The 13429-nt window shown below is 37.3% G+C and overlaps 1 protein-coding gene across 3 annotated transcripts in view; it reads right to left on the bottom strand.

Moving 5' to 3' along the window:
• Positions 1 to 236: 236 nt before the first annotated feature.
• The window catches only part of MAP3K2 (mitogen-activated protein kinase kinase kinase 2), a 54231-nt gene continuing 41038 nt past the window's right edge, over positions 237 to 13429 (bottom strand). For all 3 annotated transcript variants that reach the window (XM_027879813.1, XM_027879830.1, XM_027879822.1), the window contains exons 13-17: positions 12755 to 12903; positions 10993 to 11124; positions 9845 to 9974; positions 8590 to 8767; positions 237 to 6869 (exon numbers count right to left, since the gene is read on the bottom strand). In XM_027879813.1, the coding sequence (XP_027735614.1) occupies positions 6644 to 6869; positions 8590 to 8767; positions 9845 to 9974; positions 10993 to 11124; positions 12755 to 12903 (815 nt within the window). In that variant the 3' untranslated portion in view covers positions 237 to 6643. The remainder of the gene's footprint in view (positions 6870 to 8589; positions 8768 to 9844; positions 9975 to 10992; positions 11125 to 12754; positions 12904 to 13429) is intronic.

Raw genomic sequence — 13429 nt, 5'->3', positions numbered from 1 at the left:
GGCTGCCTCCGCCACGGGGAGGGACGCGCGGGCGGGCAGGGAGAGGGGCCTCGGGGGCAGCCTCGGATCAGGGAGAAGTTTAAAAAAAAAAAATTAAAAATTAGTAAATTAAATAGAGGCTTTCGCAAAGCGCATTGTGAATACCAATACAAAGGGCAACTCGGAATTGAGGTACGAGGGTGACAGGGCGCAGTGTTCTGAAGTACGGAGTTCTTAAAAGAGAAATCACACTGTTGTCCCTACAGAGTGTTTTAATATATTTCTAAGTACAATTCGTGTCTGATTTTGGAAATACAAATACATTTCGAATGGTTAAAAACAAAAATTAAAAAAATATTTTGAACATCAGCCAGCTGAAAATATATTTATCTAGTAAATCATCTCTCAAAGCTTTTATATATTTAATTATTCTAACTAAACATAGTACCCTTAAAAAACAAGTTCATAAAAATGTAGAAATGAAACTGTGGCATAAGATTACTGGGATATATACACACACATTCAATGCATACACAGAATTACAAGGGGGGGTTTGTTCATTTTTAAGTTTGGAAGGTTGTTAGACAACGGAACTAGTAAGCAATGCCCAACTCCTGAGTTCCTCAACCATGATAACTATACGCTAATTGTTTAATTATTTTTATCTTTTTTTTTTTTTTTTTAATACACAAGATATTCCATGTAAAGCAGCAACAGCAGTGCAGTTACTGGTAGCAACATCTCAAAAGTAATAAAAAAACCATACATCCAGACAGTAGTACATTGCACACACACGTGATTCTCATACACCCATTGACAATTGGTCAGAGTATTAAATCAGTGTACAAATTAAATATTTCCAAAAATGTGCAAAAAAGTCAACGTTGATAGAAAAAAACACCTTTGTGTACATACATTACAAACTGTGCCCAGCATTCAACTGAGAGTAAAAACATTTACAGTGAGAAACTGATAGATTAAATAGAGAATTTAATGGCTACATAAAAATGTACATTAGATCAAGAGTAAATTTACAAATTTTTATTCATAGCTCCATGAAAACTAAAAGCCTACATTCCAATTAATCTAAGTCTCCTCCACATATTTACAGTGATAACTCCATTATACAACTTCTGTGAGGTCTGAGATGACAGACACTATAATAAACCATTCCAATTTTAAGATGACACCACCTTTTTTACGGGTATTAACAAGAAACAAACACTAGGGAACCAACAATCTAATGGCAGTTCAGAAAAAAAAATGCAATCCTTGTTTTTATATCACATTATATAAACCTTGGGGGAAAAGTATCAGCTAGTTCTAGGGTAAAAAGCACAAAAAAGCTCTATTTCCCATGATTATCCACCCTGGAGTTGGAGTATCCTTTTCCTTCTCTCTCAGCAGAAGACCCTGACCTCCAATCCTCATCTGTGGACTCAACATAAGGGCTGAACCATGAGATAGAACTTTTATCTGTTTTAATCCAGTTCCTCTCCCTTTAAAATAACTTTATGGAAACTAAGCCCTAGCCAAGGCATGGCTGCTTTGAAATGTGAGAATTTTTATTTCCTCCATCCCATCTATCCCTCAACTCCATGTGTGTATATATATTGCTAGAGAAAACCCAAGGATTGCTCCAGGAAGCCGGGAGCTGCAGCGTCCTGGGTTCAAATGACAGGACCCCTGATCTAAAGCTGTACCTACACCTTATTCAGGAACTATTGGTGGCCACAACCTATGCAGTGTTTAAGCTCTGTCAGCTAGAAAGAAAAATAAATCGTGCAGGCCAAGTGGGGGAAAAAACAGAAAAAGGAGCTCCTTTGTTTCTGATCACGGATTTTGATTCAGAAGCCCAGGGTTGGGAGAAATTCTGCCTGACCCTTTGGTGTGCATTAGTGGCTCCTCCTGAAGGCAGCAACAACACCCAGGTAGGTAACTGTGGGTGACATCTTACTGTCATGTCGAGAGGACTGACTGCTTCCCAACAGCTTTGGAATGTTCTCACTATGGCGCAAAAAGCAGGTCAGGTCACAAATCCATCTTCAAGTCCTTCCTTAAATGTCCCAAAGCTCAAACCCAGCTACAGAAGTCACCAGGTTTAGTCACCAAGCTTATGCATTAGTTTTAGAATTACAACAATAAGATTAAATTAGAAAGAGCTTTAAAAAGAAAACTCCTCCTTTTAACGCGGGCATGAATTTTGCATATCAGAACAGCAACTATGAACACCCATATCTCTGAAACATGGGCAGTGTCTATCACTTTTTACTAGTACCTGCTTTACTCAGTCAGCAACAGCCTACTGGTGGATATACACTACCTGTAAGTGACAGTACTAATCCATGAAACATCACTTTTGGCTATATGTATACAGGATAGAAAAGCTTTGGTAATTTTATGTGATTCTACACTGCAGACTTGTCATTGACACAAGACAGCAAGTTACCAGCAAGAAGAAATGACAACGGCAGTAATACTTGCGCTTTTCCAGAAATATCATAAAACTTACATTCAAGCACACACATTATACTTTTCTATATGCGTGACAAAGTCTTTCAAGATTAAAAAGTAAGAAATTGGTTATAAATAACTGTAGATCAGACCAATTTACTCAAGTCTCTGAAGCTGCAGTTAGACATCGCTCTATGTTGTCCAAAGAATGGCTTGCTGTACTGCGCTGTACCTACAAGTGCTACAAGGCTTTCAGTCAAGACAACGGCAGGATTAGGATTATCCAAAAGGCACAGGAAAGAGTTTAATGGGCACCATGCTAATCTCACTGAGAAATCTGTTGGTTTGTGTGGACACACCATATTCCTGTGCACTGAAAGTAAACAGCCTTACAAAAGTACCAACTACAATTTCAAGCCCATTAAAAACTCCGCTGCAGGGTCTGGTACCCAGAGCCAGGAAGGCAAATCCCGACTGTTATTTCTGTGATTGCAGACAAGTCCTCTTTCTGGTATGTGCATCAGTCTACGGTCTCCAGAATGCAAATACAAAACCTCTGTTAACACAGGAAGCCAGAAATCACTTTAAAATTCTGAATTTAAATGTCTGCTGCACATTATAACTCAAGTACACTTTTCAATGCAGTTAGGCGAACTCTGGTTTGGGCACATCGAAAAAAACCCCATCCTCTAAGACTGCTTTGGTGACATGGAATTGTATGACATATTTTGATAAGGTGTTCTAATATGGATAAAAATTAAGGCATACAGATAAAAAGGCACTAGCTAAAAAAACCTAAACTTTTCATTTTCCTATACTGAAAGGACTGTTTAGCTACAAATAGCATTGAAAGTCAAGTTGCAGTTTTAAGACTATATTTAAATTGTCAAGAAAAAAAAAGACTATGCAGATTTAACTTTGAAATTATTAGATCCATACCTTTTTGAGTTCTGGCATGGATTTTTCTATCACCCAAATTAAGAAGAAACAACTTGTTCTAGACAACACAACTGAAACTTGGAGTCACCTTGTAACAGGACTGTTAGTTACACCATTAAAACCATACCACAGAAGTAGCTTAAATTTTGTTACTTAATATATGCAACAGACAGCATATTAAAATACATTAGCAGATAAGTAGGTCTTTTGAAAATACACATACTCACCACGAACACCGATCCTTATATTTTGAGAGCACAGCTTCACTGTGGTGTTTACAGAAAAGCAAACCAACCCTGCAGGAGTACTGCTTTCATTGGCATTTTCTTGTAATTGAATTCAATAATTAGGACTAATTCATGATTCTGACATGCTGGTGGCTTTTTCAGTGACATAAAAGAATTTGTGAGCAGGGATCTTTACATCTCACTTACTTTAAGTTAAGCAACTAAAGTCAGTAGAGAAATTCTCCATAGAGTGAAAAAGACCTAGTTCAAGCCTAACCTTGGTTAAATTCATAAAATTTTACTGGAATCACTGGAACTGGGAAATGTCTGCTTCATTTAAGCAGCTCAGCCTTTACATTGGCAGCTTTCTGACATGTCAAAGACATGATGAAAAATGCATTCTGAAAGTTCTTTTTTTCCTGTCTCAAAAATGCTGACCATTGTCATGACTGAATGCCAATTTTTAGAAAAGGCACAAAAGCAGCAAACTTGATTGTTCATTAATTAGAAGTCACAATGAGGAAGTGATATTGCAATATACATGATCCAGCACTGTCTCACAGAAAGGACACATTATAAGAAAACTAGATTCTGAAAATTTTCAAGCTTCAGAGAGTGCAGTTTCTCTTTAGAATAGTATATCTAAATGTTATGAACGCTACAGACAAACCTGGTTACATTTTCCCTTTAATGTCCCTTTTTGGTAGTATAAAATTTCCTTACCTTTTCAGATATCACTGACCACTACTGATTTTTATATACATTTTCACCTTGAGTTTGGTACCTTCTTACTCTATTTGAAATCAATCATTTCAACTATATGATCTTTAAATTACCTACATAAACTATTAGGTTTTACATTAAACTTCTCATCCCTACTGTCCTTATATTTTGCTTATAAAGCAAAGGTCCTCTAGAGCAGAGTATATACCAATTCTCCTTAAAAACTGCTTCACAGCTTTTATCTAGTGACTGAGAACCAAAAAAAGAAGTCAGAACAAGCTGACTTTCCTTTCAGCCTCCTACACTTTTCCTGATCTGACTAGTTCTTCCCATGCTCAGGAAACTTTGCACAGTTGTGTACGCTGACCGAGAAAATTATAAATTGGGTAAAATACATAAGCTGAAGAAGTCACCACTCTGTCGCAGGAGAGATGGCCTCAAAAAAGTCATTCTTACTCCACTACAGGTGAAGTGATTAGGATAGATCCATACTCCTGCTTATGCTCTGGTACAAGATTTGGAATTTAGCAGAATAAATTCAGAAATCTCATAAATGACTATGGGAATGGGTAAACTTATTGTTTTATCTCCATGCACTTCGTCACTCTGATAGTCCTCTAAAGATACAGAACAGGTAGAGCCTTGTCAGAATGGACAAGGGTTACAGTACCAGCCCACTCTGCCTTTATAAAACAACAAAAGCAATCAAGGAATCATCCAAAACAATAAACATAATTTCAGTTCTGTAGTCCAATAGTTTATTTCCAAATGCCCCTTTAAATTATGTTCCGTTCTTCTACAAAAATATGAGAGTCTGACCTTTCTGTTGTGAAAAGTCAGTTATTCACTATACCTGATCAGTACCTGGGCTTCTTCACCTTAGAATTATTATTTCAGAGTTTTACTTCTGTTCTTTTACTATGCTCTTTTAGAAACAGAAAAAGTGATTAATGTACACTTTACAACAGCTGGAAATTTGACAAACACCAATCATCTGGATTCTCAGGCTGGAGTAATCACAATCATGTTATTTAACTGCTGGCTCTCTTTGCACTTGTGGCCTATTCTTCATACAGTTCTCTGTGCTGTGCCTCCTTGTTCATGAGGATTCATCAGTGCTACCTTATTAAAAATATAACTGGAGTCTTACCTTTCTCAGTGACTTATTCCTGATGTTCAAAGATGTTTAACTTTATCTGAGGAATTTTCAACACATCTAGATGACTCACCTGCGTTACGAAACCAATTTTTTTTAGTGCACAACGGGATTAATTTTTTATTATTTAGGCACTTGATGTTGACATACATTCCATCCTAGCGCCTCTTAACAGCTCTGAAAACACTTCCTATAGCTCATTCTGAATCAAGTAATTCATATACTGCACAAGGATTCGTCCCTCCCTTTCCCCTCCAGCCATTCAAGGGATTGTGGAAGAGAACTGACCCTCAACATCACTATTTTTTATCAGCTAAGATAACCGTCTCCCTCTAAGCTTATGCAACAGAGGTTCTCTTTGGCAGATAGAGCAGGAGGCATTCTCCTAACTATTTACATCCAATAGCTCACCCTTGTCTAGTATGGAAATTTTCCCCTTGCAGTATAGTAGTACCTAGGAGTTTGGGCCCATAGTCGGTTTACCTGTAATTATTTTCCTATTAAGATAATACAATAATTCTACACCAAAACCTCTAACTAGTTTTGAGCTCATTTTTGTTATTTTCTTTTGGTCACATAGAAGTACCAGTTAGACATACTGCTGTACAAAGAGTTCCAAGTTCTTCCAGCCTCGTCATTTAACTCTCAGAACTGCACATCCCAGCTTAAACTGTAAATTCCAGAAAGTGATTAAAATGCTAAAATATAGTAAGAACTTAGAACTCTCTGCTGCAAGTACCTATAATATAGAGAAGAATCACAGAGAAGTAATCTTCTTGTCCTTTAGCTGCATGTCTATTTTTCCCTGCACCCTGAGTCAGTCAGCGGTGTCAGAAAAAGTCACACAGTTCCTGACTGTCCAAGAATTTGTCGGTTTTTTCCCCTTTAAATAAGGAACAAATATGTACTAAAGTGCTTTATCTACATCAACCACATCAGTACATTATAGAAACAAAAAGTTCTAGTCCTGGTGGGGTGGGAGGGGAGAGAAGATTCTCATTTTAGATACAAAATTTAGATTGTTTACAATCTAAGCGAAACAAAGATTCAAGAGAATATTCTCTCTCTTGTCTTTTTTTCTCCTTTTTCTTTGTAAAAAATAAAAATAAAAGTGCAGTCAAATAGAAAATAAATGCAGTAGATGCAAGCTGAGTTGAGGCAGGTGTTAGTGATAGTGTGCAAACGTGTGTCTTAGCAGTTCATCTGCAAACGGTCGCAGCTTGGCCTCAATAAAAATCCGTTTCAAGAAATCCCGAGCGTGGTCGGAGACGTGAGGTGGCAGCTGGGGGTTGGTTGGCTGAGTGGCAATTTTAAAGATGGCAGCCATGGCTTCAAACTCTGCCCACGGGGGCTTCTCCGTGAGCATTTCTACCACTGTGCAACCTACGCTCCTGAAACAAAGGCAGAAGTGAAACAGCAGGTTACAACAGTCATGCCCTTCTAAGAAAGCAAGACACAGCAGAGAGGAACTAAAATACTACAAATAAGTAGTGTCCACTTAACACTACAGAGCAACTTCATCAGAAAACAGGCACTGAAAAAAAAATAGCATGTACTGCTATACCTTTGTCTCAAAGTTACACAAATCACTACCCACATCTCCACCTTTTTACTTCACTGGGCCAAAAGCCACTACACCTCAGTGAAGGGATAATTAGATATTTATCCAGGCAGTACCAACTGCGTTAAGGCACTGCCAGCACTCAGTGCTCAGCAGGCTGACAAAGCCATGCATGCAGCACAGCACTTGGAAACTTTCCTGCTCCTTGAGGCCAAACAGAAATGCAAAGCATCAGGAATGCTCTGAGCACACTGTGTTGCCACCTCATTAGAAATGCATCAGTTCTTACCAGTGAATAATGAGCATACATAATATGGCAGTTGAAAACTTTGAACACCCTCCTTTGTGGTATCTTCCTCTTTTAGTCAAGGATACTAAAAATAAACTTAGGTTGCCAAACAAAATTTTAAGACCCTGATCAATCTTTGTATACAAAGCTTATGTTTAAAGTATTTAAGAAAGCAGAAGGGCATATATATGGCCAGAGAAACTTCGTTTTGGAAGTCCTGAAAGACAGCCCCTTCCAATAACAAGTGAATGATACTGCAAAATGGATAGGCTGGAATAATTTCCAATTCTCATGAAGTCTGATTGTTCTTCAAGATACTTACAAGAATTTCTTCTGTTAGACAGAGGTACATTGCCTTATACAGTAAGGATTTACTGACTGACAGAAGTCAAACTTCAGTACTTTTTCTTAAGTTTTAACCCAGATTTTTTCAACCAAAACACAGACATTAACTTTGGCACAAATACTTCAAAGTTGAACTAGTCAACTGCTTGAAATCTCTAAGGCTGGTCTATTATTCCAATATAGAAGAGTGATCTGAAGGAGACTAAATTAATTTCCTTGAGGTTAAAAGTATTGCCATTGGTTGGATATAAGGTCTTTCCTTTTTAAACAGTGTTACTACTCCTGTACTACAAATGTACTGCTGCTGCCCACTACTCCATGTCCACAGACCACCTGCAGTGCAAGGAGTCAAATCATTGCAGTCATCTGTTCACTGGCCTGGACCATGTTAGATTGGCGTTACACAATGCTTTGCTACCATTCATATTTGAAAATTACCTTTCCCTCTTAAGTATTTAATAACAACTTAAACCAAATTTTTTTTATACTCCCACTTAAATCTGGTTAATTCACTCTTAAATGTTCAACTTTTAAAGGAGCAGCATTTAATTTTCTGCCTCGCATTGAAGGTATTTCAGTGGTGAAGTTTCATTAAACAACATTGACTGAACTGATGTTTCAAAGCTTCACATATTGTTTTCACCCAGTACCTCTCCAGAATTTACAAACAGTCTGGCAATCCTCACTTCATGCAAGGTCAGTTCAAAGGATTCTCTTATGATCTCTAAACTGACGGGCTGAGAAGTTGCCAGGTAAAAAATTCACAGATTTCAGTGTTAGGGTCTCTATTGTCAGTGCTCACGTTTACCATCTTCTTCAGCTTAAACCCCAGAATGAAACATTCCAACTTCAGAAAACAAACACCTACACTGTTGAAAATGAAATCACACTTTTCAGTCGTTTCTTTTTAACATACCAGATGTCTGCTTTTCTGCCGTACCCTTCTCCACTAATAACTTCGGGACTCATCCAGTAGGGAGTTCCTGTGACAGACTTCATTCCTGTACCAGAGAGACATATAGTCTGCAGTCGTTTGCTGGCACCAAAGTCACCAAGCTTCACATTGCCTGCTGAATCCCGCAGAATATTTGCTCCTGGAAGGAAGGGAACATAGCATTACACTCAGGGAAGACTCAACGCTTTAGTATGGAAAACAGTGACACAAGTTTGGATTCAGTGATACAATGCAACATCAGTCTAGGATTTCAAGCCAGAAAATTTACTTTCTCTGCTCATTTTTGTTACTCTATTCTGCAGTTCAGAAAACAATGAATTGTACAGGCTGATTTGCATCCTAGGTCTTTTCTGGGAAGAGGCAGTCCCTTTGTAAAGGCCTCCTGGCAAAATAAGGAATGTGCCATATGCAGGAAATAAAAAGAAATGAGAAAGGAATTTCCACAGAACTGAAAATGTCTTCATACTACTATTAAAGCAGAATTTCAAACTGTGTTACAGATTTGTTCAAAACAGTTACTTGCACAAGCATGTACAAATTGACTGTCATATCTCAACCTCTTTTGGAGCAAAATACTATTGATACAAAGCAACAGGAGAATGGTAAAAATTTTACAGAATACAACAGCACTGTGTTCAATACACCTATTTTGCACATCACCGTCTTCCTACATATTCATACTTTGTTTATGCAACACTTGCAAGTCACCTGTATCTATTTGCAAAAAGTAAATGCTTCATGAGGTTTTCTGGCAGCAAAATGGAAGAAGTCTGAATCATTTGATCAGGCAAGTCACCTCTGCCAGTCACTTCCTGTACCAGTGAAGTGCTGGGTAATCTCTATACAACTGATGAAACAGAACTCTGCAAACATAAACCTTCCAGTCACGATGCTTTCCTCTGCATATTCTATTTCTAATGACATCCAATGCATTTAAAACTACTGATATTAAAATTGAATCAAAGAACTTTATCTTAATTGTTTTGCAGACAAAGACTACAGAAGCATTGTCAAAAGTCTGCTTGAACATCACAAAGATGCTTATTTTTCCCCCCTCAGGTTACAACAATGGCAAGACTGAAAGACGGAAGGCAATCTCATTGATTTTAAGTCAGCATTTTGGCATTTCAAACTTAATTACATTTTAGCGCTTCACATAAGACTGGAAAATGATCAGTAATAAAGAGCACTGAACTGTGCACAGAACTATCCTTACCTTTAATATCTCGATGGACAATCATGTTACTGTGCAAATAGTGAACTCCTTCCAAAATCTGCCGCGTGTATTTACGAGTCACATTCTCTGTGAGTGCTCCATATGATTTCAATTGGTCTTTGATGGAACCCTATGGTACATAAGAAGTATAAAACACTAACACATTTAGAGTCACAGGTGAGCTAATAGTACAGTTGAACTTCAACTAAATCTATGCCTGAAACACAGATATTTAAAGTTACAATCTTTCTCAATATCAACTTAAAAAGTACAGATATGGTCTTACCTCCACTGAGAAAAATATATACTTTGACCAAAGAGAGACTGGGCAGAGAAGTCATATACTGAAATATTAAACTATTAACTTTAAAACTGTCAGGCAGCTGAATAGTTCCAGTGCAATGGAGAGAAACAGAGAACAGCACTACTTTTACTCCAACACCACCCTCAAACGTTTTGATGATTAAAAGGTGATACTCAAGTTGGACACAATACATGCCCTTTACCTACGTTAGTTTATACTCTGAAAAAAACATTGTCAAGAAAAAAACCACCATATGCTGGAGGATAGTGCTTTATGTAAAAATTAGGAGGTAAGTTTTCATACGAGCACATTTGAAATATTTAGCTCTGCTGACCCCACTTGGTGAGAAAATGAAAATGTACCACTTTCTGACCTTATAATATCTCCTAACAAAGCAGCAGAAGAGCAGTTCAGCATGTACGTAGGTGCCACACAAAAAAAAAAGCACCAAGATTATTTTCTGCATGCACTTATTCCCACCCTGATCTTAGCTACTTCTTGTTTTCCTGAAATAACTGAAGCACGGCAAGACGAAACAGTAAAATTCAGGAAGATTCAAGAGTTTACTAATAATAGTACTGTCTTTTCAAAGATATTGCCAGGCACTCCTTACGCCAAAATCAAACACGGGGAGCTTTTGTACAAACCACTGTAATTCTGAAAACACAAGCAAGCAATGGAGAAGAGAGGGGCTGTAAAGCACTTGTCAGTAGCTGTCTCTGGCAACTGTTTTTAACTTGGGCAATTTTAAATGTCTGTGTGCACTTATGCAAAAACCAACTGCCTGGGTGCTCTTAACACTGCACACAAAGGATGGCTGAAGTAGTCGGGCTCTCCAGCTTACCCCAGGCATGTACTCCATGAATATTGAGAGTGTCCTTTCTGGTGGATCTCTCAAGAAGCCGTAATACTGAACGATCCTTTCATGCAGCAGATTTTTCAGCAACTGAATCTCACATTCAAGCGCATTTACTTCCTGGAAGGACAAAACAGACAAGATTTACCATGCTAACATTTTGGATTTGGATTTTTTAAAGCAGGACAGTATATACATATTGAAGAGTTAGGCAAACTAGGTAACAAAATGCTCCTGCAGCTTATTTAAAGTTTATCATTTTATAACAAGAAAATATCACTGTTAAATTGCAGTAAGTAAAAAACCAAACTATGGTTTTCCTATATATTATCTTTGGGATGATTTTGCTGTCATTTCATTGTTTCTCTTATTTTGAAGTTATGTTTGTTTGTTTAGAGCACAGCAGATATCAATATGTGTGTGAGGTCAGTGATTATTATGCAACATGTCATAAGCCTCCAACTGGATAAAAGAAAACAACAAAAAAACCAAAACACAGAAAAAAAAATCCCTTTAAATCTTTGTAGTGGAATAATTAGCATTAATTCTTAGCATTTCCAGGATGATAGACTATACTTTAAAAATGCCTTTGAGGACCACTTGAGGTTGTAATAACGAAACACAACAAAGTAAAACATTAACACAGCTGGTGCTTTCTCTAGAGCTATCTAAAATACTACAATTTTGCAAACAGGAAGTAAGATATTTTGAAATGTACTGTAGAGTAAGATGCTGGGAAAACACTAACCCATGAATTCAGATTTGACTAGATTCCAAATTCCACCTACAAGTTTTTCATCAAAACTTAATTTTTATCCATCACAGGCTGATACCCTCACACTTCTGAGGTTAGAAAGAAAACAGATTTTTTAAACACAGAGAGGTACATATTACAAAATGTTATGGTAAAGGAGATCACAAAACTGTTGCTACAGGAGAGATACTACTATATTTTATATTTAACAATTCCAAAGCATAATCAGCTGTTCTGTTACATTTTAAAGAAGTAGCAACAACAACTACACTAGAAATCTACAGCACAAGTGATTCTTGACTTTTTTCCTTTATCCTACATGACTAGTAGCAGCAACTATAACTGGCAGCCACTCAATTCTTCAACATGCTTACACCCATTGTTTCCCCGGCCTTGCTCCCCACAGTGCAGAACGCAGTCCTAATGCAGGGAAAGTAATAATTCTCTTTCCATCCTGTAAAAAGCAGCAAGTACGGTTTGGGAAAAGAAGAAATAGAAGATTGATGCTACTTTTAAATAGTTTCTCTCCTACAGCGTCCAGTAATTAAAGATGGCTCCATTTTAGAGAGAGAATAAACTGACAAGGAAACTTGTGTGGTTTAGAGAGAAATGCAGCGAGTAACAGCAGCTAGTCCTGATGAGCATAGTTTAAAGAAAGCAACACCAAAAAAAAAAAAATTATCTATTTCAGAGCACACTTCATAATAAATTGTAAAACTTTAGAGACAGGAACTGCACCAAATCTTTATGTATGTTCACTGCATAAGCAGATGCCTGAACCTTAAAAAATGGGATGTAACATAAAAGTCAGGTAGGCAGACTAATTACCTGTGGTACGAACAAAAGAGGTTTACAAACAACGACATGAAAACACTACATGGTTTAAAACATGTTCAAAACATGTTCATCCTGTTCAAGGAAAGGAACATCAGTCTAGTTTAAAACAAACCACTTCAACAGAAACCCTTTACAAGGTCTCCCTTTGGTATCACTTACCTTGCTGGTTTCTGGACTATCAGGATCAAACTGAACTTGTTTAACAGCCAGTTCTCTTCCAGTATCAGCATCGTAACACAGATAGACTCTGCCAAACGCACCTTGACCCAGCAGTTTACCAAGTCTCCAGTTAGTTGGAGCTCGTGGTGCTGAAAATACAATATGTTTTGGTTTTCAAATGAGTTTGTTATTCAGCTGATCGAGAAAAACTGGAATACACAGAAAATAATTTTTTAAAAGACTACATTTTTCAACAACAGAGACTGTGCGCCCTAAACCTCCCTGTATAAGTTAGAAAGATCAATAAAACTTCTTGTAAGATGGAAAACTTGAGCTACTTAAATTTATTCATAAAATAACTTGTGGTAGAGATAGACATACTTAAAACAAGCAACAGCTAATCTGAAATACAGAAAAGGCACATTAAGCAAACTTAACTTCTGTTAAAAATCAAGGCATGATTAAAATGTACCAGCTACTGAAGTCATCACAAAGTATATTTGCTCCTGATGTGCTACCACAGATATGAAATAGTACCACTTATGGTCTACAGTTGAACAGAAAACTTGACCAACTCATGCAAAAATAAATAGTAACTGCAACCTACAAAACCCCTTCAGGTCCTCAGGAGTCTAGTAAATAATTCAAAATATTTTTACAATGTTTTATTATCAC

The sequence above is a fragment of the Empidonax traillii genome, unplaced genomic scaffold, assembly GCF_003031625.1.
Source record: "Empidonax traillii isolate 1590-97213 ecotype Southwest subspecies unplaced genomic scaffold, ASM303162v1 scaffold5:size3517227, whole genome shotgun sequence".
In the NCBI taxonomy this organism is placed as follows: Eukaryota; Metazoa; Chordata; class Aves; order Passeriformes; family Tyrannidae; genus Empidonax; species Empidonax traillii.
The sequence above is the reverse complement of the archived record's forward strand: the minus strand, read 5'-3'. Positions and strand labels throughout refer to the sequence as shown.